General features: G+C 42.8%; 3 protein-coding genes across 4 annotated transcripts; all 3 read right to left on the minus strand.

The window, feature by feature from the left end:
* Positions 1-288: 288 nt before the first annotated feature.
* On the minus strand, positions 289-5,139 carry LOC147164955 (uncharacterized). Its single transcript, XM_086090404.1, has 2 exons — positions 4,770-5,139; positions 289-4,338 (listed from the first exon to the last, which is right to left on the minus strand). The coding sequence occupies exons 1-2, from the start codon at positions 4,945-4,947 to the stop codon at positions 3,071-3,073; spliced, it is 1,446 nt and encodes a 481-aa protein (XP_085946530.1). The 5' UTR covers positions 4,948-5,139; the 3' UTR covers positions 289-3,070.
* A 4,966-nt stretch (positions 5,140-10,105) lies between these two features.
* ska3 (spindle and kinetochore associated complex subunit 3) lies at positions 10,106-16,441 on the minus strand. Its single transcript, XM_086091476.1, has 11 exons — positions 16,215-16,441; positions 16,070-16,131; positions 15,240-15,411; positions 14,492-14,912; positions 13,742-13,803; positions 12,759-12,952; positions 12,559-12,684; positions 12,254-12,382; positions 12,117-12,166; positions 11,296-11,417; positions 10,106-10,541 (listed from the first exon to the last, which is right to left on the minus strand). Exons 1-11 carry the CDS (start codon positions 16,318-16,320, stop codon positions 10,381-10,383), a joined length of 1,605 nt encoding a protein of 534 aa, XP_085947602.1. The 5' UTR covers positions 16,321-16,441; the 3' UTR covers positions 10,106-10,380.
* A 414-nt stretch (positions 16,442-16,855) lies between these two features.
* Positions 16,856-24,634, minus strand: hcn5 (hyperpolarization activated cyclic nucleotide-gated potassium channel 5). Of its 2 annotated transcripts, XM_086091444.1 has the most exons (11): positions 23,714-23,838; positions 23,074-23,172; positions 22,767-22,953; positions 21,335-21,439; positions 21,133-21,270; positions 20,686-20,847; positions 20,515-20,608; positions 19,822-19,949; positions 19,493-19,639; positions 19,170-19,407; positions 16,856-17,526 (listed from the first exon to the last, which is right to left on the minus strand). In XM_086091444.1, the coding sequence occupies exons 3-11, from the start codon at positions 22,938-22,940 to the stop codon at positions 17,360-17,362; spliced, it is 1,353 nt and encodes a 450-aa protein (XP_085947570.1). In that variant the 5' UTR covers positions 22,941-22,953; positions 23,074-23,172; positions 23,714-23,838; the 3' UTR covers positions 16,856-17,359. The 2 variants fall into 2 exon arrangements, with proteins under 2 accessions (XP_085947570.1, XP_085947569.1); XM_086091443.1 differs by lacking the exon at positions 23,074-23,172 and having other exon boundaries at positions 23,714-24,634.
* Positions 24,635-25,987: the final 1,353 nt, after the last annotated feature.

The raw sequence follows: 25,987 nt of genomic DNA on the forward strand, positions 1-25,987 counted from the left end.
GTGGGAGACTGGGAGTCCAATGGTTAACTGTTGTTGGGTTAAAATATTATAGGTGCAACCCGGCAATGTATAATTACAATACAGAAAAAAACCATCGCACTAGTTCCTTTATTAAAAAATACGGATCTCACGTCACGCACAAAACACTTTTTTTAATCAAACAATTTTCAGCCAATTTCTCATTTTGTACTTTGTATTTTTGTACGCAATCATAAAAATATAAGCATAGACTTGCCACCATTTTGGTTTTGTTGCTATTCTTTATTTTGTTGTTTTATATCTGCGGAACAGAGGTGAAAACTTTTAAGTCAACAAGAAGATCTTTATCACTGTTGCAGTGTTTATTACTCAAGTCTACTTTTAAAGGAGGGAAACATACAAGGGAACAGTGCAAACACATGTATGAACTTGTAGGATGCATCAGTCAAAATAAAACAATATATACATATACTATATATCTTTACAACGTAGATATAAGTGTGTTGAATTCAAAGCATTCATTGAGAAATGCGACAACACAGGAAGTTTAGCATCTAATGTGGCTAGACAAAGACTAAAAAAATACACATAAATGTCAGAGAGGTCCAGTGCGCAGCAATTACATGAATACACGATAAGAAATTAAACTTCAATTAATTTGGTAATTGTAAAACGAAAATTGTTTCGTTGCACACATCCAGAAGAAAGTGGTATAAAAAAAACACAGCAACGTAACCTGCATTATTCCAATCCACCACTAGATGGCCCTAAAACACCATCTCAAAAAAAATAAATCCAAGATGAATGGAGGACTAAAAGCCCAACAAATATTGTTTTAGGACGCAGATCAGCTTACAAGTTGACAAAATGATATACAATAATTTCATGTTTAAAGCATCCTGAAGGCACCCAAGGCACACTGGGCTTTATAAACTACATTAGTCTAGTAAAGGTCTATCACCAGAGCTGAGATATAATTTACCTGAAAACAGTGTAGTTACGTAATGTGCACTAGAACAGGAAAAGGCCGTTTTAAAAGGGAACTAAAGCCCCCCCAAATTAAAGCAAGAATACATTTTATGAGCCAGCACTTGTCAAAACACAGTACTTCGAAGAATTAAACATAATAAAATAAACAATGTAAGGGGGAGCCATGCTGGTTGCATGTTGAGAACTACAGTAGCGTGTTGCCAATGAACTGTTGGCCTACAGATGTTGCAAGTGATGGATTTAATCATTCTATCATGTGTACATGACTGAGCTGGAAAATGTGCAGCTGTCCAGCGAAGACTTTTAAGCTTTGCACACCAACTTCTTGATTTTAAATAGATCCGGATCTACTCATAATAACTCGATAAGTACACTCAGATGATAACTTTTATTATCATGGTTTATTATGTACCTTTTGAACATGGGATGAAATCAAACAGCATGTTGCTGAATATAGTAACTGTATAATTTAAAGTGGGCATATATTGGGTGATAAACATCACTCAAACGAATTCTCACAAAAAAATGGCAGTCCCCACGCAATATTTAAAACATATTTTTCAGAATACTTTGTAGATTTAGGTAACCAGCAGCTGACATCTTGAGTTTAGTTCCCCTTTAAATGCCTCGAGATCAGATCATTATGACTAAAGCGCCACAAAAAAAAAGCTTCTTGTACCACTTTGCTACCTTAGAGATGCTATCGTGTTGGCAAGTGTTGTATAACTTCACTGTCGACTGAAAACTGCTGCAAGCATCACCCAATTAATTTTTTTCATTGGTCGTGAGAGTGTAAACAGGAAGGTTTGTTGTACTTACTGGCAAGGGAACCAGAAGACACATTTGGTAAGACAAATCAGTTTTATGTCAACATTTCGGATTGGGTCCAAGGTCAGATGGGTTGCTTGCCACAACCGAACTCCACCAAGACCACGTTGGATTTGTTCCACACCAGAACCAGATTCAAAAGAATGATGCCGAGGTGGGCCACGATACAAAAGTTGTTTAAGGCACAAGCGACTTGTACGATCACGGTGAACGGGCCCCCGTCTCTGTCATGTGACTACACGGCCTGAATATTACTTTCATTGCAGCTGGCGATCTCAAACCATGTCTTGTTGGTGGACAGGGAAGTGGTGATGACCAATCCCAGAATGCTCGAACCACACCACTCAACAGAAGCTTGCACAGAAATCTGTAAACTGGTTACAACACTCTAAAAAATGTTGGGTCAAAACTAAGCCAAATTGGGTCAAGAATGGACCGACCCAACTTTTTGAGCTAATCCAAAAAGTTGGGTCAAATGAATAACCGACAAAACAACCCAAAGTTTGGTTATTATTAAAAATGTGTTATTAATTTAATTTAGAAAGTTGGTTAAATTATTAACCCACAAATCAACCCAGTTTTTTGGGGTTGCTTTGTGGGTTCTTAATTTGACAACTTTTTTGGGTTAAATAACCCAACTGAATTGGGTAAAAAATGAGCCGACCCAACTATTTGAGTTAGGTCAAATTAAATGAATAACCCACAAAGTGACCAAAATGTTTTAAGGCTGTTTGTGGGTTATTCATTTCACACAATTTTTGGGGTTAATTCAATAACCCAATTGAATTGCGCCAAAAATGATCCAAACCAACTTTTTGAGCCATTTAACCCAAAAGGTTGGGTTAAATTTAATTAACAACCCACAAAGCAAACCATTTTGGCCGGGTTGTTTGTGGGTTATTTATTTGACCCAATTTTTTGGGTTAATTGAATAACCCAAAAAATGGTGTCCTTTTTGACCGACCGTGGGTTAATTTTGACCCAACAGTTTTTAGAGTGAAGGGATGTACAAATTCCCAAACCAACACTCCCAGATTGTCCTGACGGTGACGAATGATCACGAAAGCCCAGCTCGGAAACGGCCACGTCCACATCCCGGCTGGTCAGAATTTCACCCAGGAGAAGCTTAAACAGAAATCTTGAACACTCTATTACTCTACAACTCGATTACATCACCCAGGGTGTAAGCTTCCATTCCGAGAAAACAAATTCAATTCCAATGGATGCCTAACAAAGTTTCAATAAAGAAACTCAAGGAAAAAACGGAACAGGGTCACTCCAGAGGAGCAGCAGAGATACACAAGTTGTTTAAGGCACAAGCTACTTGCACAATCTTGTCAAAAGTCGAGAGGTTGGAGGTGCGCTCTGCAGCCGCGGTGAACGGCCTCTCCACGGGGCCGGTGAGCATGGCGTACCGCCGCCTCACCATGGTCACCACCCTCTCCACGTGAGCCTGCACACTGATCGTGTCGGGCGGCGAGCCCGCCGTCAGACTCTGGTCATGTTGAAAGCAATCGGCGATGCCGAAGCGGGCCCCGCGAGCGGCCACGGCATCGGTGATGTCCAGATCCCGGCTGGCTAAAACGACGTCGCCCGGGAGCAGCTTGCACAGAAATCCCGAACTCTCGGCCAAATGCCGAGGGCTGAAGTCCCCCAGGACACCCTTGGAGATGAAGGTGACCACGCCCTGCGGGGCCACACCAATCAGATAGTTCAGGACGTTGCCAGCGACTACCGCATCCTGCTCGTTGCCCCGGGGGACCGGGCCCTCGCAAGGTACGGTGAAGCAGTCCACAATGACGGCACAGTCCGGGCAAGAGGAGCACAGGGCCGCGGGGAGGTTCTTCCGCAGCTCGGCTCGCGACGGCCAGAAGACGGCGGTGGGCACCAGGGTGGAGGACATGATGGTGACCACGTGATGCACAGTCCGGACCACCGCGCCCACTTTGACGCCAAAACGGTAAGCCAGGTCCTGGTTGCGCAGGTCCAGGCGCAGACGCATGAGCGTGAGTAGAAGCTGCTGGAACTTGGACAGCTTGGCATTCCTGATGGTGTCCATGTGTGGTGCCAGCAGCAGCATGACCGTCTCCAGTACAAAGAAGTTGGGCAGGCCCGTGTAGAACTTGACCTTCTCTGCATCGTTCCTGAGGGAGTTCTCCGATAGGGACATCTTCTCCACGGACTCGCGCAACGCTCGATTCTCACGCCTGAGTGCTTTGAGCACGTCGTCAAAGGTGACGGAAGTTTGTGCAAGCGTTTCATCATTGCCGTCACTCAGAGACTCATCATCATCGTCGTCGTCGTCATCTTCATCATCATCTGTAAACGACGACACGCTCCCCTCGACGCTGGACTCAATCGGACCCGGCACTTCCGGTCCGGACCCACCCTGGCACTGCAGGAAGAGCAGAGCATTAGCAGCCTCCACGCGGGCTTCCTGCTTGTCCGGGACCTCAGGTGGACTTAGCTCCATCTCAAGGGAAAGGGGCTTGAACACAGACGGAACATAGTCCGGGGAACGAGGGTTCTTTACTTGCTTACCTGCATCAGAAAAGAACAGATACAGGACAAATTTGGATGCAGTATTGTCAGAAAAAAATGGTTGCAATGCAGGGTCATAATAGTTTGGGATTTTTTGTTTTTAGGTATACTATAATATAAAACAATGAAAGACAGTAATGGCAGTAACTGAGCGTGCCTTTCTTGTGTCACGTGACCAAAGGCCACACTGCAATTGTACTACTGTACTTAGACAAGTATTTGGATACTGGGAAAAGTAGCCTACTTAACATCGTATTTACTTATGAAAAGTGTCTTTTGTTGACATTTGAAACCACTGTAAAAATTAAATACACGCATGTATTCAGCATACACCTTAATAAAAGGCAATATGTGGCAAAAATATTACTAAAACAAACAAACAAACAAACCAACGGAGAGGTCACATTTTAAGTAGACTAGTAGAGTATTACCGGAGATGAAGTGAGTGCTGCACAACCGGCTGCCGTCGTTAGGCGCCCAGCCCTGGCGGTTGACGGCCGCGATCCACCGCTGCTTCCTTTCGGGGTCCCGCGGGAAGCGGTAGAAGGAGAGGCCGGTGCCGGGCGTCCTGCGGTTCCTACAGCCGGCAGCCACACACGTATGAACCATAGCCAGTTCACCGGAGGAAAGCGTGGAACTCGGCTAGCCTAGCGCGCTAGCTGCTGCTGGTAGCGGGTGTATTTGACTCCCAAAATGGTGGCCAGCCAATGAGAGTGAGGAAGGGGAGGAGCGACGTGACTCCCGACGCCATGACGTCAAACAACGAAATGCTTTCACATTTGAATATTTGTAATGTTTGTTGTGATTTTAAGACCCCTGGCATTTTTATGTTGTTTTATTATTTCTCTCCTCTGTTCTGTATGTAGTTTAATATTTGTTTTTTACGTATAAGGACAAACGAAGTTAAGAGAGCCCCCTTTCCAAAAACAAACACTGAGCACCCCACTCCCTTCAAGCATTTTGACCTTTTTCAATTTCTGCTAATCAATACTCTAAATGACAATATTTGTTTGGAATTTGAGACTTATTGTTGTCAGTTCACATAATATGTTCAAAAGACAAGGTGTATCAAATGCACATCGTGCATTACATTCTTTTTTTTTTTTTAATTACATTTTTAATAAATTTGTTTTTACTCAAGGTTGTAAAAGGCCACAATGTGCCCCACTAGGCATCTTCATTATATTTAACAAAAACAATTAGGTTTTATTGTGGCAGCAATTCACAGAAATACAGCCAATGGCTAGGCAATTAATAGATTTCATCAATTGATTAGAGTTGTAATGAACATTTTGAATAAGATTTTTTTGCAGCTAAATTCAGCATTCCAACTGACATTAATTTTGGCTGTAATTAGAGTTAATCTGATGCCAAAACCACGACTATATGTTCTGCGTTTCAGATCACCCACAGCAGCAATAACTTTGCTGTAAACAAATTACCGGTCATGTGATGATGTCAGCATGATGATGTTAGGGCAACGCTGATGTTCCATGTCATAAAGCCTTTGGTCAACATACGTAAAACTTTTTTCGGAGTCACGGCGACTGAACTGCGGTCATCTAAGGCTAGATGAAGCAAATCATAAAGGTTGACGTTGCGTCATCGAAGGAGACGCTTGGCGTCATAAAGGTCTAAGTTTAAATTGCGGGGGCTGCCTGTTTTAGAAACACAAACTTAACATCGGGGTCGGTGTCAGCAGATAGAAATTTAAATTGCATGACAGAATCAGATTTTTTTTTTTTACTCTGCGAGTATAAGGAACTTAGAGAGATAGGGCAATGGATTCAAACTCCAACCCATTTTTTTCTGATGCCACCAACTTTACAAACATGCTCCTCTCCGGGCTCCTAGACGGGCTGAACTTGGGTGAAGAGGGGCCGTCCAGAACCTTGGACAGCGTAGAAGGACCTCTCACTAAGGAGGCTTTACAACGGGACCTGATGTCCGGAGGCTCGAGGAATGGGAGCTGCTCCGACCCGGGCAGCCCCAGCACGATGTGTTCAGACGATGACGACATACAAGCTGCCATCAGGGCCAATTGGAGCTCAGCCAGTCAAGAACTGTGCCAAGAGGAGGATGGCGGTGTTGTACTGGAGAGGCTGGTATCAAACTACTCCAAATTATCATCTGAGGAGCACAGCGAAACAATATCTGCACGCATTGCTTCACGCAGGGAGTCCACTCTGAAGCCCTCGGAGGAAGCGGACGGTGGTTCTCCATCGTCCTCCCCCAACGTTATCCAATTGAATCAAGACATCCAGGAGGCGATAAAAAAGGCCTCCATCACCATCTACCAAGGCCTGGTCCGTCACGTGGACTGCTTCAGCGATTCCGTGCGAAAGGACGGTAACATTGTTTTGTGCATCGATCCCACTCGAAAACCCTTGCAGAATGATTTGAGTGTCAAAGCGCCTGCGGACACCTCAGTGTGCAGTGACGCCGAGGGTGCTGCTGCAACACCGACCCTGAAGTCCCCTAGCGGAAATGTTGAGCTTGCGGTAGTTGAAAATGAACAAGAGGGAGATGCAGATCCAAAATCCTTAAATCCCACCCCACAGGGGCAGCGACCTGGAGATATAGAACCAGAATTAGGCTCTTCTCCTTGCGAGGAGTTGGGTTTTGATTTACACCAGAATTCAAGCCCAGAACTTAAGTCTAGTTCTGATTTGTGCAAGTACTCAAGCCCAGAACCTGAGTCTTGCTTTGATTTGCGCAAGAAGTCAAGCCCAGAACTCGAGTCTGGTTTTGATTTGCGCAAGAAGTCAAGCCCAGAACTCGAGTCTTGCTTTGCTATGCGCAAGAAGTCAAGCCCAGAACTCGAGTCTTGCTTTGCTATGCGCAAGAAGTCAAGCCCAGAACTCGAGTCTTGCTTTGCTATGCGCAAGAAGTCAAGCCCAGAACTCGAGTCTTGCTTTGCTATGCGCAAGAAGTCAAGCCCAGAACTCGAGTCTGGTTTTGATTTGCGCAAGAAGTCAAGCCCAGAACTCGAGTCTGGTTTTGATTTGCCCAAGGATTCCATCCAGGAACCTGAGTTGGGTTTTGATTCGCATAAGGATTCCACCCCAGAACCCTCTGAACAGAACACAGGCCTTCAGACGTTCTCCCCCACTTCACCGTGCCTGGGAGAGGATATCGATAGTGAGGATGCTACCGGAGAAAAAGACAAAGACGAGGCATCGAATTTGCCGAGCCTCTCCCCGTTGGAACAGAATGCAGATGAGACGGCGGATGCTTTCGAGGCGTTCTATCTTCAGGATGAGGAAGAAGCCGACGAGGAAATGGCCAACAAACCCTTTAGTCCGTCACCGCCGGAAAAGGAAGATGCAGATGTGACGGACGTCGTGACACCTACGTGTGGAGCCTTAGACCAGGAGCGAGATGATGTGGCGCAAGATGAAGACGATATAGCACAAGATGACCAAGCAATGAAGTCCTTGAGCCCATCAAAAGAAGAGGAGCAAGGCACAGATGAGACTGCAGTTGCGATCTCTGCTGGCCAGGTGATGGATCTCATGGAAGATGAGGTGGAACCAAAAGAAGACCAGGTGCCCACATCCTTAAGCATTTCACCTAGAGAGGAGCGGCTTGCAGATGTGATACCGGTCTTCTCCCCTCATCAAGAGTTGGGTCAGGTGGAAGACATTGAACAAGAGAAGGAAACTGTATCCAAATCTTTGAGTTCTTCACCAACAAAGGAGCGCAGAGAGGATGACACACTAGACTTAATGGCCACTTGTGAGGGGTTAGAGCTTGAAGAAATTGAAAAACAGGATAGCATCATAGCGGCCAAGTCCTTGAGCCCACTGGCATCAGAACCTCAACAGGAACATGAAGCAGCCATGACACCTGCACTGATTTCTCCTTGTCGGGATGACTTGATTGAAGGTCAAAATGATGTTGAATTTAAACCCTTAGGTTCATCACCACGAGAACAGAGCGTAGAACCAATTCTTGAAGCACCTGGGAGCACTGTCAAAACCTCTAATGAGGATGACCTCCAGGCTCCCGTAACACCAGACAAGACCTCTCCCGATCTGGACCGTGTGGAGGACGGTCATGTGACAGAAGAAGAGATACCGAAGAGCCCAACAAATCAAGAGGAAACCAGCAGAGTCTCGTCTTTGAGTTCATTAGAGGAAATGGTTATGCACAAAGATTCGGGAGACGAAACACAGCAAAAAAAGGCCCCGCTTATCCTAGAGGAGTACTTCAATGATGCCATGAAGAAATTCTCCAACACTCTACTTGATGCTTTGATTAATCATCTCGAGAGCTACAAAGACCCCAAAATGGACATGCCCTTGCCAGTCACAGGAAAAGGCGAGAAAGCAAAGTTTGGCTGGAGCCAGGAAGTGAGTGAGACAGAGAACACAAAGCAAGCCGGCGAAAAGTCACCAACGCCGCCTCCAACCTCGGGATCCACGGAGGAGGACAGTCCCTGTGAGACATTTCCTGCCGATGAGGGAGGAGCTAATATCAGTGAAATTTAAAATCTAGCCAACTCTGGTTGAATCAGAAAAGGGGCTCACGGGATGAGCCAGACGATCATGACATGTACTGGTTTTCCTCAATTTTTGGGGAAATCCTGATCAATGATCGTCTCAAATACACACACAACGGCTTATGATGTTTGCCATTTCCACCATTTTGAATCAAACAAAAGCTTCATGAGGGTTCTAGTATGCACTTCTGTCGGGATGTGCATACTAATTGCTCATTATGTTCTTATTCTGTTCCAAGGCCAATTTGACCAGAGTACATAAATGGAAGAGGGGAAAAAATGTAATACAGTAATCCATTTACAGTTTACTATTCACAAATTCACCTAATATTGTTTTTCTTTTTCTATGTAAAGCTGTTCACTGAAAAATCTTTTGAGCGCTTTCTATAAGGTAATGCATTAATTCGTATCAAAGAAGAATGTTGGAAGTGACATCTTGTGGCGGCCGTGGCTCAGGGTGCAGAGACAATCGTTCAGTAACCAAAAGGTCGGCTGTTCGATCCCCGTTCTCCCCCAAGTCATGTGTTGTTGTGTCCTTGGGCAAGGCACTTCACACACATTGCCTCCAGTGCTACTCACACTGGCGTATGAAAGGCGCGAATGTCTGGTGGTGGTCGGAGGGGCCACAGGCGCACACTGGCAGCCACGCTTCCGTCAGCCTGCCCTAGGGCAGCTGTGGCTACTTAAGTAGCTTACCGCCACCACAGTGTTAATGTGTGAGCGCATAAATAATGTATCCATTCCAATGTATAGCGTGTTTGATTGTCTAATTAGATAGAAAAGCGCTATATAAATCCAATGTATATTATCTTTCCAGACAAGATTTTGTTAAGGAATTAAATTTAGTCTAGGTTGTTAGTGGAATTTAAAGTTGTACAATTTCTTTTTTTTTTTATAAATTCAAATCTGTAAAATTATGAGGAATGTTGTAAGATGAATTTTAAATTATATTAAACTGTTTTGGGATCATAGTACATATACAGTTCTAACTGTTGATGAATATTTGCAATAATAAAAAAAAGGGCCGGGTGGTAGAGGGGGGGCAGTTAAATGTACTCACCGGGGTCGACGTTAAGCAGAGCTGCAGTGTTAGCACTAGATGAGCGGCACAAAGTTGATTGCTCGGTGACGTTGCCCCGACTCTGCTTCCGTCATCGTCACACCAAGCCGTATTTGCATACTACGCAGTAGAGGAGGGCTGAGGTGAACAGTGTCTCAGTTGCATGACCCCGGTCCAACTCCCCCGTAACGTGTCAACATGTGCTATAATTCTCGATCTTCTGCGTACTTTGACAAACGCATGTCATTAAGACACCTTGGATTTTTTTCCCTTCAAATTCCAGTTAAAAGTGCATAAGCATCCAATTTTCTAAATTGGAACCTAAAGTGGCAAGTGGAGAACAATATACATAGATATTGTAGGTAGGTACATTTTATTATTCACACAAATAAACTAACGTGCAAATGACGCTGATCTTGTGGCTTAAAAGTTGCTATCTTGCATGTGTATTATGTCACTTATGGCCATAAAAGCACACTCAGCTGCACAAGTTGAGCTTGTAGATGGCGTCGCTCCGCGATCCTTCCACATGCTCCAGCCGCCTCAGCTCGTTCAAGCACAGCATGTACACGGGCGTCTTGATGCCCACGTCCATCATGTTCTTCAGCTCCTCCGTCTCTAACTCCCGCACGCCCCTCTCTAGAAGGTCACGTTTAATCAGAAAAGGGGCTCACAGGATGAGCCAGATGATCATGGCAGTAAAAATGAAAGAAACCAATACTTGGCCGATGCACCTCTGGCAGCATTTACAGTAGTGGTGTCCAAACTCAGTCCTTGAGGGCTGGCGTACTGCGCAGGTTTTGGATATTTCTCAACACACCTGAAGCTCATCAGCAAGCTCTGCATAAGCCCGATAACGATCCTGTTAATTGGAACAGGTGTGTTGGAGCAGGGGAAACATTTAAAACCTGCAGGACTCCGGCCCTCAAGGACTGAGTTTGGACACCACTGATTTACAGCCCCAAACAGGATGTACATGAGTTCAGTAATATTCAATTTGATTTTTAACATAACGACAATAGTTGTTACTTTACATTTATAAAATAAATCAAGTGCACAGTACAGGCAACAGTGAAAAAAACAATACAATCATACAGTGGATAAAAAAAGTCAATTGACATAAGGGATAAAAATTGTGTGTGTGGGGGGCGTGATCAAAAAAGTTTTTTTTAAGCAATACATTTTTGAGTCCTTTTTTGAAAAGCTATTGCATAAATATAAAAAAATATATTTGACAAATGACATCACTGTAGTGTATTGTTTGTAGTTTTTTTTTGGTGGTGGGTGGGGGTAGTCAGGGTCAACCCATTTTGCAATAACATAACAAAATGTGGGAAAAAGTGGAATGCGGTAAACAGTTTCTGTATACACTATACCGTGAAGGTAAACTGACCTGGACACTGGTCCAAGTACTGGTTGATGTTGTGGACTGCCTGGTTGAGGTTGTTCAACGTAATCTGCTTCATAAACGCTGGCAAGCTGTCAAACTCCTGCTTGGACACAGCACTCATGCATCTATGAACACAAAGATGTACACTGCCCATCATCATAGAGTTAAAAGCAGAAAGATGAGAAAGTATTAAAGAACAGTCATCACGAAGTCAAACGAGAAATGCGGTCAATCATCACATAAAAGGGAAAATGAGAGAATATTGTAATTGGCCATCATCACTCAAATAGCAACAAAAACGAGCAAATGTAACAATCGTGGAAAAGAAGAAAATACCGCAACTGTTTATTCTCAGAAATAAAAGCTAGAAAATGAGAAAATTTCCATGCGAAAAATTGAAAATGACACATTATCCATCATAACAGACAAAAGAACTAAGTCATAATTGTCCATTGTTAGAGAAAATTCAAAAAACACAAATGGCCGTCATCATAGAAATAACACTGAAAATTCATTACTAGGTCAAAACCTAAAAACAAAAAACGAGATGTCATGACTTCATCACCAGAAAACCAAAACAAGAAAATATGCCGGTAACTTACATCATCACAGAAAAAGAGACTTACCCGTCCATCCAAGAAATTTAACTATCACAAAAATTAAACGAGAGAACAAATGGCCACTCACCCTTTTTCAGTTTTATTTATAAACTACTATACTAAGTCATGATTGTCCAATCACTCATCATGATCATTACAATTAAACTAGAAAAAAGAAAATGGCATGCTCTTAATGACAGGTCGTTCTTTAACACTTGACAGTACCTGCTTCTGTGTTCTGCTCTTTTTGCCGGCTTCTGCGACTGCATCACAAGCTACAAAAACAAAACCCACACTTGAACAAGGCAAGATGCAATAATACCTGATTATAACAATAATATCTATATTTTTTGACAGCGTACTTTGCAGATGTCTTGCGTGACGGCGCTGAGATCGGGCATCTCGGGCGTGCTGATCTCAAAGAGCTCCCTCTTGGCTCGAGGGGGGCTTAGATGGAAGTCCTGCGTGGGTCCGTCCGAGTCCACGCTCCCCTGCGGAGGGAAAGACACAAACGATTATGGCTGGAAGATTTATCGATCTCATCTGATGCACACTGCCTGAACTAAAAACATGATTGCAAACACAGTGGAACTATTTTACAAAAATCACTCAGACTTTTTTTTTGCTGCCATTTTGTCCGGTAAGTGGTAACTGAAAGCACCGGCACCTGCACACCCGGGATACGCAATTCCGGCACATTGTATTCCCATGCGTTTTGATCACAGACGGAACCGTCGATTGGCGTCTTGAGAAACGGTATGGAGTGGCTGACCGTGCGTTCCGCAACCTTGGGCTGCAAAACAAGTAAACCTGAAGTGAACGGCATTAGTGTGTTGGCACTGCGATTGAGTCGTCGACTCGTCGTACCTTTTTGCTGCTGAGTAGTCGTTTTAAGGAGGGAGTTTTTAAGTCAGGCGTCTTGGGGGTGTCGGGCAGCTGGTTGGCGCCGCTCGGAGATTGGGCGTCACCCTCTGCCACACGTGGTGGCGAACAATGGCCGTTTGTTTTTATCTTGAACCCCGGCGTGCAGAACACAGGCGGCTCAGGAGATTTCAAAATGTCTACCAATGACAGACATGAAGGTGTAATTCTTAAAAAAATAGTCTGTACTGGTAAATATGTTTTGCCAAAGTAACATCATCAAGCAGTAATGGAATGTTAATTAAATGACGTTGATTAATGATTGGAAAGAAAGGAGGCATTCCTTCAATAATTATCAGAAAAATACCAAATTTCCTTCTCAGAATTTACGACTTCTTCCTCAAAAATACGACTTTTTCCCATCTCAATTATGTGTTTTTATACACTTAAATGTGACTTTTTTCACATAAATATTGTGCTTTTTTCTAAAATTTAATTCAGTAGGTTGCCTCCGAAATAAGACTTTTTACTTAATATTATACAATAATTTCCCTGAATACTGGTATTTACAATGCAACCCAATTTTATGGACAGGACTTTCTTTTTTTTTTTTTACTGAAAATACAACTTTTTTTTCTCCAAAATGTTTTCTTCTTCTAATTGCTAGCTTTCTCAAAAACAAAAACAAAAAACTAATGCATGCATCTGGAGAACATACTCTTTCTTGAAAACGTTTTTCCTGAAAATACAGGACTTCATTTAAACTATAGCAAAAATATATATATATATCAAGCAGAAATATGCAACTTTTTCCTAGTGAAAACATATTTCTCTACCAAAAAATTCTTTAAAAAAAAAACTAATTAAATCTACTTTTTTTTTTATGTACAACTTTTCTAAAACTCCAAAAAATGCCCATTTCTGAAATATGATGCTGTTTTTGCATCTTAAGATATACTTTGTGACTGACATTGTTAACATTTGCTTACCTTCTTTTTGCGGACTTTCACTCACAATGGGGTCTGGCGGCTTCAGGAGGTCCTGTGCTGGCCTGCAGAGGAGCAAGTAAAAAAAAAAATGTTGAAAAAGACATGGAAAGCAGAGGTGGGCACTTTCCTCTCTTCATCGGCTTAATCATTGATGCCCACATTTTTGACGACTGCTTTATGATGTGAAGCCTCGAAAAAATGGAAGGACTGTCCGTGTAATTTTTAAAGCAACACTAAGGAACTTTCAGTTTACGTTGATTATGGGGGCGACATATGGACAAAAGCGGTATTGTCATATCTGAAGAAAGACCACATTTCCTTTGAAGACAAGCGCATTGCATAATTTTTTTAGCTCATGCCAGCGAGTGAAATCTGGGCCAATATTGATCCTTGACTGTCTTTTCACCCTGGATAACTTATGACGTATGCCATAAAGCAGTCAGCACATTTGTAGTTTTTTGTGTGGCAGTGTTCCTACCATCCTCCTCAAAGTTGCTTAGTGCCAGTAAAAATCCTACAGACCCCCTCAGGCCATGGCAAAGGTACCATTCAACTAGTTTTAAGTCGATGTTTCATCAGAAGAGTTATGAAAATATGTTATTAAAGTTGAAAAGTTCCTTAGTGCTACTTTAAATGTTTCGCCTCATAAATCATTCGCCGAAAATGTGAGCAATTTGTCAGCGTTGGGGCCGACAGAGAGATAGAAGTGCCCACTTCTGGAGGAGAGATGTGATTTTTTCCTCTTTGTACCTTATGTCAGCATTCTTCTTGAAGAGATCCATGGTGAATTCGGTGTAGAGGCTCATGGTGTCCTCAGAGAGGCCAAAGTCTATCATTTGTGGTGTGTGTACCTCATCCTCGTCCATGCGCAGCGCGCACTTGGGCGTGGGTGGAAGTGGCGTGGGCACGTCCAAGCGCGGGAGGCTCAGCTCGGGCATGGCAGGCGGCTGGCGGTACGCTGAAATGTTCCGGCGGAGATACAGTTCACACAGGCCGAAGTCGGACAACTTGGGGGTGCGCATGGGGACGGCGCAGTTGGAAGGTGCTGTTGCCTGAGGTGGCGTTGGCAGCTCGCTGCATTCCACTGCCACTTCCTCCTCCTCATCATCATCATGGCCTTTTCCAGGTACGTTTTCAGCCGACTCTTTGTCCTCCAACGTCCCACCTTTGGCTACATGTAGTGTGCAAACATAAATAGCTCAAGTACCGGTAGGTCTCATTTAACTTGACCTTAACCTTTTTTTGTGGATTTTTAGCATTTTTGCCCCCATAAAATATTTGGTTGAACTTCAAATTGCTTCAACTTTTCCAGTTGTTTAACTTATTGTCACACTTTTGAAAAAGTTAAGAATTCCAAAGTGACCAAAAACATGTCCTAAACAATTGTGATATGATGGCTCCAGTAAGACCATGCAACTGTTTATTTGTATTTCTACTTCTAGAAATAAATACCAATTTCGTATTGGATTTCTTTGTATTTCTGGTCACTATTACTTACCGTGGGGGGCACGTGCATCTGTGGGAGCTTGGTATCCGTAATTTTCAAAGTGGTCCGTGAGTGTGCACACGTCGTGGGCAACCTTGGTCTGCAGGGCCCTGCAGGCCTGGATGAAGGTGTCCACCTCTGTCTTGTGTGTTTTCTGCTGACTCAGCTTGTCCTGCAGCTCACCCTGAAACCCACACACACTTCTCACTCCTATGTGTCATGTAAAAGACTGTAAGGACATGTATCTATATCTATGAATTACCAGTACATCTGTTCCACACAACCAATGTCTCGGTGACATAACCGTGAGAACACCATTATAATTCCTTAACACTGGCATATTTTAAAGCATTTATTGTAAATGGTTTGGCCTCATCTAGTGCAATTCAGATAACTATTAATTCACAAACAAAACACACGTATTACTTAATTTAGCTTTTTTTTCTTTGAGAGTACTTTTTTTTTTTAATTAAAATTAAATACAGACATTAATTTTAATACCGATACTTCAAACGTAATTTTTCTTTCAAATATATATATTTCATTTAAACTACTCACGTGACGAAGAATGTCGAGTAAGAAACGAGTCTTATTCGGAAGGGACCTTTTTTTCGCTTCTGATTGGCTAATATGGCTTTGGGAGTGACAGCGCACCCTGCTGCTGTCGGAGCTTTTCACAGTTTTTTTTTTGTTTTTTTTACTCCAGAATGGTAGAAACTCGTTAAGTAACACCTTTAAATATATTTTAACTACTACTGTGATGACGAATGTAAGGCAAGAAAACATCTGATCAAAAAAGGAAGACATTTTGTGGAGCACTTTTGACTTGTTTTGGTCCTCACCTTGAGGCCCAACACGTCGCAGTTGAAATCGTGATATGCTCGCATGGCTTTCGCTGTCGCATCTGGTGGGGAATTGAAAAAAGGTAATATATCGATCTTTTTGTCTTAATTGTGTCAAATGTCGTTTTCCAACTGACTGACTGACCGCTGTCGTGCCGATTTTCGATGGTTTGCTGGAGCCGGGCCGTCTCCGTTTCCAGCGTCCCGCACAACTTCTTCAACTTGGCGAAAAACTCCAACTTGGGGTCCATTTTCAAAGCGGCAACGGCCACATAAATGCGAGGCAAAGCACTCCAAACGCTGATTACTGGCGTTGGGAAAACGGATGTTTTGCTTTTGGCGCCTCTGTCTCCAACCCGGAAGTGTTGCTTCTTCTTCGTTACTGTAAGTATTTGCGTTAGCGCCCCCTATCGATCGTGTGGCGTGCCTACACGTACTAACGGTCGTGCTGGAGCCAATGTTGATCATGTGAATAAATAGTAATTGTGGTGGATGTTTTTTTTGTTTTGTTTTTGTTTGCTGGGTAGGACATTCCCCTGTGAATCTCTTTGTGTAGTATGTTGTTTCATTAAGATTTAATTGGTTTTCTAACTTTCCACATAACAACAATCCCATCCATCTATTAAAAGTAGACAAGTGCACAATACTACAGCACCTTAAATTGCACACAGTGTCCAGACTGTGTTTGTACTTCCATTTATTTATTTATTTACTTTAACCAAAAATAGTTTGCGCCATCTGTGCAGGTTTTACAAATAGACGGCAACAGTCACAAGGGAACAGAGAGTATTTGATGGTCTTTATTGATATTGCTGTGATGAATAAAATGAAGGATGCATCTAAAACAGGGGTGAGCAAAGTACGACCCACTCCATTCTTTAATTCGGCATCTCAAAATCATTGGGACACTCATAAATTGACATACCGCTGTATTTTTGACTTTACTTCACATTCTAACTTTCATTTTATGATTTTTTTTTTACTTAAATAGCACTTTAAATATTTATTTTATTAAATAATTGGTTAATTGATAACACATCATTAAATAAAGTGAGAATGACTATTTCTGTGTATATATACAACAAATAATAAAAATAGATATATACTTATACAATTTGATATATAAAATGAATTATTGTAGACTACATGTTTTGTTTTGAACCTCATCTAAGAATTGAGCTGTCCCTTCTGCCTATTTAAAAAATAAAAAAAGGTGGCCCTTGAGAATAAAAGTTTGCCCACCCCTGGTGTAAAATAGAGTATTCAATATGATCTGTTCCTGCTGTTTCTTCACGCAAATCTCACATCCAGCTCCGCCATCTTGTCCAAATCCTTGCGCACGTCCGGGTAGGCCTGCAGCACCTCCTGAAAGTCGTCCCAGGACAGACTGAAACACTGGCAGTCGGTCAGCGCCTTCACCGTGGCCAGATGTTTGCCTCTGGACAGCACGCACGCCTCTGGTGAAAACACACACACACACGCACGAGGCAGTCACATTTAATGAGCAAGCAATGATGGGCAAACAGAACTGACAATTAATCCCAAGTTAGAGAAATAGAAAAAAAGATTCCCCTAATGCGGAAAGCCTGCTAAACTTGGAGAAGGAATTATAGGCTGAGTATTAAATAAATCCCCCTAACTGGAGAAGATGCAGTGTTTACTTTTGTTTTTAAAAGATGCTCACATCATAGCCCTTTGCATGTGATGAATTCCATTTCCAGAGTACAGTAGTAGTGTTTTTGCTACAGATTATCTGTATTTACGTTATGAAAACGTGAATAGGAACAACATCATTTAATCAGGATTGTACCTCTATCTGTTTCTGTACCTGTATGTTCTTCTTGTTCCTGTTCCTGTCATTCATTCCTATGTTTCTATTTATCTGTACCTGTTTCTATATCTGTTTCTAGACTTGTACATGTTTCTGTGTCTGTACCCATAATTTTATCTTTACCTGATTCTGTATATTTTTATGTATCTATTCAACACTATATCTGTTCACGTTTCTCTATCTGTGTTTGTATTAGTATCTTTTTCTGTACCTGTACCTTTGTCCATGTCTGCATCAGTTGCATGTGAAGGTGATACACACTACTGCAATCAGTACCATAATACATTTTTTGTGAGTGTTTTGAGCATAAACGACAGCATCACGAATGCTAATGTCCCTAGCCAGCAGGGGGCACTGCATTCCCGAACGGTACTAATTGAATATACAGTATTTGGTTTAATATGCCTCCTGAAAGAGCGACCATCTTTCACGTGTAGCAACAACCACGACCAGGAACAGCATGCCGGAGGGGAAGATAATCCATGATAACCTGCTGTTCACTTTCTTAAATCACTGTTGCGTTTGAGGATTATTAATGAGTTTCGCTGGAAACAATTTGAAGAGAGACAGATGATGACGAGGAGATTGAAAATGTTTCACACGACATGACACAAATTCACCCCTCGTCTCAAATAACAACTGCAGAAGAAATATAATCTAGCAATCTGGATAATCATCTGGGCTAAAGCAAGGAGGATGTTTCTGTTCTTGTCCCTGTATCTGTCCGCATTTCTGTTCGTGTGTCTGTTCCTTTAGCTGTAGCTGTACCTGTTTTTGCGTGTTTCTATAACCATTTTTTTTGACCCGAATATTTATCTGTTTCTGTCCCTGTATCGGTCCCTGTTTCAGTACATTTCTGTTCTTGTACCTCTTTCGTGTCTTTTGTGTATACACTTTGCATCTATGTCTGTATCTGTTTTTCCCATTTGTACCTGTCAGTACTTTTCTGTAAAAGTGCATATCTGTATCGAGACCAGCCCCCATAAACGTGTCTGTACATGCTTCTGTTTCTGTCTCTTTATCCATTACTCTATCTCTTATCAGTTGCTGTACCTGTTTACAGGCTCTGCATCTATTTCGGGTCCTGTACCTGGCCCAGTTTCTGCTGCTGGCTGTTTCTATGTTTGCATGTGTATGCGCATCTGTTTTCTATACCTGTATTTGTAACTTCCTCTGTACCCGCACCCGCACCTGTACTTCAGCATCTGTTTCTGTACCCCTTAAGTGTTCACACATCACAGTTTTGTAATCCCTAAAAACCAAGTGTACCTCCAAAGAAGTCTCCGTCACAGAGCTCCCTGTGGAAGTCGAGGTTCTCCTCCAGCACCTGGCCGTGGTCGATGAAAAACATGCGGTCTCCTGGCGCGTTCTCATGGATGATGACGTCGCCCTCCTGGTACACCTCATAATCCAGTCTCTGCACCATGCTATTGATCACATTCTCATCTTTGTTCCGGAACAACGGCATTTTCCTCAGCAGGCGGCTGCACATCACTGTCAGGATTTGCTAGCGCAAAAAAAAAAGTCCAATGGGAAATTGATCAGGCATTCTACGTTCAGGGATGGTTTTTTCAGTTGGCGTGGTTACTTACCTCCTTCAAGGCAGATGACACGGTGTGCATGACCTCCTTCTCATCAAACCATTTCCCTCCGTAGCGTGCCTGGTAGTAGTTGGTGATGCGCAACTGCAGCTCTGGTGGGAGTTTCATGAAGGTCATGTAGTGCTCCAAGCGGCTCATCTGTGTAAACAGATCCACTTTCACTTCGGAGAACAGACAACACTCTACAAGTACTGCTATCGTGACTTGTTTCTGTATTTGGTTCTATAGACGTTTGTGTTTCTTTTTTGTTGTTGTGTTTGTCTGTTTCTACCTCAATCATCTTGTTTCAATTGTAATTGAAAAGGAATAGCGCCGCGTACCTTGCTTTTGTACTCCTTGGCGGCAGGGTCAGTGTTTGCAATCATGGCTGTGGCGTTGGCCACCAGCACCGTGTACATCAGGCACCCGGACACCATGCTTACCATCACGATCCACATCTCCACGTAATCTACAACAACACCAACTGCATTACAGACACACAACTACAGACTAAATTCAGTTCTGGGGCAATTCACTGGGATCAAAAGAAGAAGCTGCTCAGGGTGTAGTACTTTTAGGAGGTCCAGAGAGCTTTGGAGATAGGGGGTCCTGCAGCAGAACCTTTCAATTCCAGGAAATACAAGTAGCCTAGAGATCCAGAAATCTTTGGGTTCTCAGTTTAGTTCAGCATAAATTGCTGGGGTCAAAAGAAGACCCTTCTCAGAGGGTAGTACTTCTGAGCGGTCCAAGGATATTTGGGGACAAATATCAATGGAACATTCTGGTTCCAGCAACTATAGTACCATGAACGTAAGGTTCCTAGCACTTATGGAGGGCCTTTGTCCAGTTTGATTGCAGAAACTACTATCTAAATTTACAGTAGTAATTGGGTAATTTATCAGAACCATAAGAAGACCCTACTAAAAAGCTAGTATGTTGGAATTTTGGAGGACCACTGTGTGTTTGGAGCATGGAAATCTTTTTTATTTGCAATGTAGATTACTGTGAGGTTCCCAAGCAATACATGTACGCACTTGTCGGAGCATCCATGGATCCATATGACAGCGCGATCATCTGCGAGAGAGCTCGGAAGACCCCCCAAGAGTACTTCACGATGACTGTGGCATTCTGGAACAAACCATTTGAAATCCTAATGTATAACAAAAACGTCAGATGCTGTGTATGAGCCAAAACATGGAGCGTACCATCAAGTTCTCCTTGCGGACCCAACAGTCTGTGGGGAACTCCTCCAGCATGGGCACAAAGTACTGGATGCAACCATTCCAGTGGCACAGCAGGAAGATCATCATGAAGAGGGACAGGATGCGGAAGAACAGGCGCACCACCTCTAAGTTTGCGTTTGATACCTAAGGAACAGGTCAGGAACTTTTTAACCTAGAACTAGAAACTTTTGGAGGACCATTGCAAGTTTGAAATACAGGAAGGAACCATTGTTGGACCAAAATAAGACCCTTGTGGGGGTAGTTTTTGTTCCAGGAACTATAATGTAAATACCATTGTTGGGGCCAAATAAGACGTGGCTATGGGTTGTACTTTTAAGTGATCAAGAAACCTTTGGGGCCACTAAAAGTATCTAGTACCAAGAACGTTCGTGGAAATCTCAGGTGTAAAGACTTACAAAGTCCACTTACTTTCTCCACCTCATTGAAGAAGCGGACCAGCCGGGACACCCGCGCCAGTCGTATGAGGCTGAGGATGCGCACAAACATGAGGATCCTCATCATCTTGGTGGTCTTGGAGGGGTTGTCATCACTTTGGTAATGTAAATCCTAAAGACATTCGCACACTATTACCATCTGATGTGTTTAATATTCTAAGGATGCTTCTCATTACCGCAAAGAGCAAGATGTATCCAATGGGGAAGGCAGCGATGACGTCAGGGATGAACCAGGTCCTCAGGTAGCATACTCGGATCTGCTTAATGTCTAGGATTGCTTCCTGGGGGGGGGCAGGCAGAGAACGAGAGAGTGTTTGAAGGTTACTATCTGCACTGTTTACTTTAAAAGTGACACTGTTCGTCAATGGACAGCACTACTGACATAGAAGAGTTAGCCAGAGCATCTTAATTGGAACATTCCTAAGGGTTATTAAAAAAAACACATACACAAAAAAAAACACCTCCTGTACTTTTTACTAGATGTCCGCCACCCACATTTGGGTCCAGACCCACCAGTTGAGAATCACTGCTCATGGAGCATCTGTAATCCTGATGTTTGTCCAGGCCTTCTCATCTGTCACCTGACTACATAACACAGATTAACAAGCCTGACGACAGAGATCATGCAGCATATCCTGCACACTGACGTGAGAGTCGCTAAGCCGGGTTTTCGTCCGTTCACCTTTTGTGACATCCAGCCGGCCAATCACCACAGACCCATCTGCACTCCATATCATGCACACATGCTACACGCGCATAAATCAACACGTTTTTTTCACCACTTACTCACGACTCACCCAAATTGAATTTTAGCCGCCATTTTACGACCTTCTCAACAGGCCGTGTGATTAGGCACATCCACGACCTCAAAGGCTCCAACCCAGCCTAATAGGTTTCATTAGGCTTGAATGAGATTCAATAGAATCTATAAGAAAGGCCTATGGGAAAACCACAATTTTTCCCACCATCGGAAATAATAAAAATGAAAATCTGTTGGTGATTTCATGACAAATCAAACATCAAACTCATAACATTTAGTGTTATAGTAACACACCAATACGAATAAGCAATGCTACCAATGTGGGAGGTGTGGCTAACGTTAGCTTGTTTACAGTGCTAATGCTAGCTCATTATCGCTGGGGCTACTCTTTTCCCAACACTGCCAATGTGGGAGGTGTGGCTAACATTAGCAAGTTTACAGTGCTAAAGGCTAGTGCTAGCTCAGTATAATTAGGGCTACTCTTTTCCCAACGCTGGATATGCGCTGTCTGTGACTATTTGTCATGACTACACACTTTCACAATCACGTGCCATTATGAATGGACATTTGAGAATTGGGAGTTGCACATTAGTGAAAGGTCTTTGATTGGTTGTTTCTTTCTCAGGCACGATGGTGAGAATGAGAGGTACAAAATGGGGCCAGAGAGGGCAGATTTTTTTTTTCTTCCAATCCCAGATGATTTTTAGGTCATACTAATGGTTTTAACAAAATTACAAAAAGAGATGTTAAAAAATGCAATCTCCCCCCTTTGAGTTGTTATATGCAAGGTAAGTGAAGAGAAACTGCCACGTGAATGCCATCAAATAATCAATGGTCAGTCCCCTGACCTCTCCGTTCTCGCTGATGATGCCCATGCGGAAGTTGAGCGCCACGTCGATTAGGAAGAGCGTGTCTGAAAAGACGTTAAAGCCTTCCCAGGCCAGCCCGCTGGTGCCATCCAGGAAGGCAATCTCCATGGGGATGCCGATCAAGTTGAGGAAGGTGATGGCCATCATGCCCATGATGTAATAGCTCCTGCGGGAGGGGGAACGTCATCAAACTTAGAAGTGAAGGCCATGTTAAACACACACGCACGCTCACATTGTGCACGTATCTATTACAAGGCTCAAATAACTGTGTGTGTGATCGCCTTACTTGAGTAAAAAGGAGGCTGCAGGGGAATCATGTTCATCCGACTCTTTCTTCCTGGAATTGGTGTCCCACAGTGTTCCTGAATGTCCCCCTCACACGCGGCTATTATTAACACCTCGGCTTTATTAATAGCTGAAAATGTCTGCGTGCTCAGCATATATTGCTGCGAGTGCGAATCGCAGCATTTTATTGCTTTCGCCAAATGAGGAGTGGTGTACGTCTTTTTAAACTTGCATGTCACTTGGGAATGTTAATAATTAAGGTGCTTTGTCGCAGGTGTTTTATTTCTTTCGCGTGTCAAATTTAGTAGTGGTTTACTTGTTTTTACATGTGTTTTACCCTACAATTAACAAGATCTATATTGCCATATATGGAAAATGGATGGATGGTGGATGGATGGATGGATGGATGGATGGGTGGATGTGATGGATGGATTGATGGATGGATGGATTGATGGATGGATGGATAGATGGATGGACGGACGGATGGTGGCTACACAACATGTATTGTTGCACTGAAAAAGCAACCAAGTCAACGAATGTCGCAGTTCATTTGCAAATATTTCATTAAGGCAAATATATTAGAGTAAAAAAAAGTTTGTTAAATATTCAGCGTGTGTGTGTGTGTGTGTGTGTGTGTGTACCTGATGAGACTGAACGGATGTATGACGAAGACTCCGCTCTGCAGCTGCCGTATGCACTCCTTCTCCACAGCCACCTCGCTTCCGTACATGTAGAGAGATTGCCGGTTTTGCTGAGGCAACAACATTGCCCGCCACCCGCAGGCGGCCCGTACGCATCCCGCCGTCCTCGGAGCCCTTAGTCTCTGCATGGCCGCAGTGGCATGGCGTGCCCTCCTCATCGGACCATCCCAGCTCAACTTCTTCGAATGTTTCTTCTCGTCTTGTACTTGTAGTTCTGGTTATTCTTCAAGTTTTCCCCCCAGTAATTATGATTCCTCTTCTTCTCGTTCTTCTATTTATTTATTCTTGTTCTGGTTCTTGTTATTCTTCTTCTAGTTCTTCTAGTTAGTTCTTCATGTTTGAGTTATTTGTCTTCTAGTTATTGTATTTCAATTTTGTTTTAATTATTCTAGTTTCTTAATTCCTGTATTCCTATTTTTCTTCTTATTCCTCTCCTTGACGTTCATCTTCTAGTTATTCTTCCAGTTCCTCTTCCTCTTGTTCTACTTCATTTTCTACGCGTCCTTTTTTTCTTTCTTAGTCTTGTAGTTATTCTTGTAGTTATTGCTCCGGGTTTGTTTAGTTCTTCTTATTCCTCTTCTTCTTCTTGATGTTTTTATCCTTCTTGTTCTAGTTCTCTCTGTTCCACTCTTTGGTAATTTGGGATTTTTTTCTATTAGTGTTTAAAAAAAGAAGAAGAAGATATATATATATGTATATATATATATATATATATATATATTTTATCTTCTTGTTCTTCTTATATAATTTCTCCTTGTTGTTTTTCTTGCTCCGTCCAAGCTACTTTTCCGTTGAAGAGCTCAACCTTAATGAAGCCGTGTGGCGGCGAGGCAAGCGTGGATGATACCCGCCCTTATTTCTCCCTCTCGGCCTGTCTCATCCCTCCCTCTTTTTCATCTCTCTCTCTCCTCCTCTCTATCCCTGCACCTCCCCTCTTCTCTTCTTTTTCTCTCTGCACTCATCAACTATTTACAATGTGACTGTCGTCCTCCATGAATCATGCCAAGAGGCTAAAGTCCACCACGAGTGGCCGTTGTGCACGTTGTGTGTTGATTATATGACTAGATCGCGGATGGATGGATGATAAATATTATAGATTGATATTTGTTGGTTGTTGAATAGATGTTGTATGTATGTAGGAATGATGGATGTGTGTGCACGTGTGCTACTGTTGTGTGTGCGTGACCCTTATGTGTGGACCAGCAAGTTCAGTCTAAGACATTACACTTACATGTATTCTATCTGGCGTGTCATGAAATACTGTCTTTGTTTCCTGAGCTCTCTGCAGAAGCTCTGTGTGGATTCTCAACACTTTATTAACAACACAGCACGACACACACGTACACACGCGCGCACACGCACTCACTGAGTTATTTCATAATGTTTGTTTTTGCTTGGATGGATTTAATGCAGCTGCAGAGGAGAGAGGATTAACTGTGAGGTCACGTCAGTCATGAAAGGTAATGCTACTGTGCTGAGTAAAGTCATTTTGCTAGATTTTTTTTTTTTAAATGCTACATCAGTGCTTTTAAACGCAGCTTGAGAAATATAAAGAGCTTCAAATGACATTAATGTACGATTCCAGTGCGACCAAATGATTCAGACCAGCGCAGTTAAGCCCTGGTGCCATTCGGACCAGAGCAATTGATCCTTGGTGTGCTTCAAACCTGACCTTTAGAAGTGGATTTCAGCCAGAGAAAGTGATTTGAGAAATTATTCCATGGATATCAGACTCATAGAGCCACATTTACGGAAATGTTCTTTTTGTTGCAATTTCCGATTCAGTCCAAGCTTGGCTTCATTTTGTGAAGCTCTATCGTCACGGGAGGCAATTTGTTGGCTGTAAACATTAATCAGCAGGCTTGGAGAGACACAAGAGCAGCTGCTGATTGTGTAAAAGCCTTAGGAAAAAAAAACATGGAAGGCAACATGAGGACTCTGCAATGTATGCAGTAGAGGGTTGCAAAAAAAAAAAAGGTGAATATTTGTGAATAATATACTTTGCTTACTTGTGTTTTTTTAAACAGGGCACAGCTGCTGGGGAGAATGACTCAGGGCTTAAGTTCTGCCTGCTTACGCCTGGACTTTCTTCTGCTGACGCACAGCGTGGACACATACACGCGCAGACACGCACACGCACACACTCACACACACACACATGCATTTTTCATATTTCAATACTCCGGAGTCTGCCCCCTGTTCTATATTTTTCGT

The sequence above is a fragment of the Leptonotus elevatus genome, chromosome 12, assembly GCF_054856555.1.
Source record: "Leptonotus elevatus isolate MCC_2025b chromosome 12, RoL_Lele_1.0, whole genome shotgun sequence".
Classification (NCBI taxonomy): Eukaryota; Metazoa; Chordata; class Actinopteri; order Syngnathiformes; family Syngnathidae; genus Leptonotus; species Leptonotus elevatus.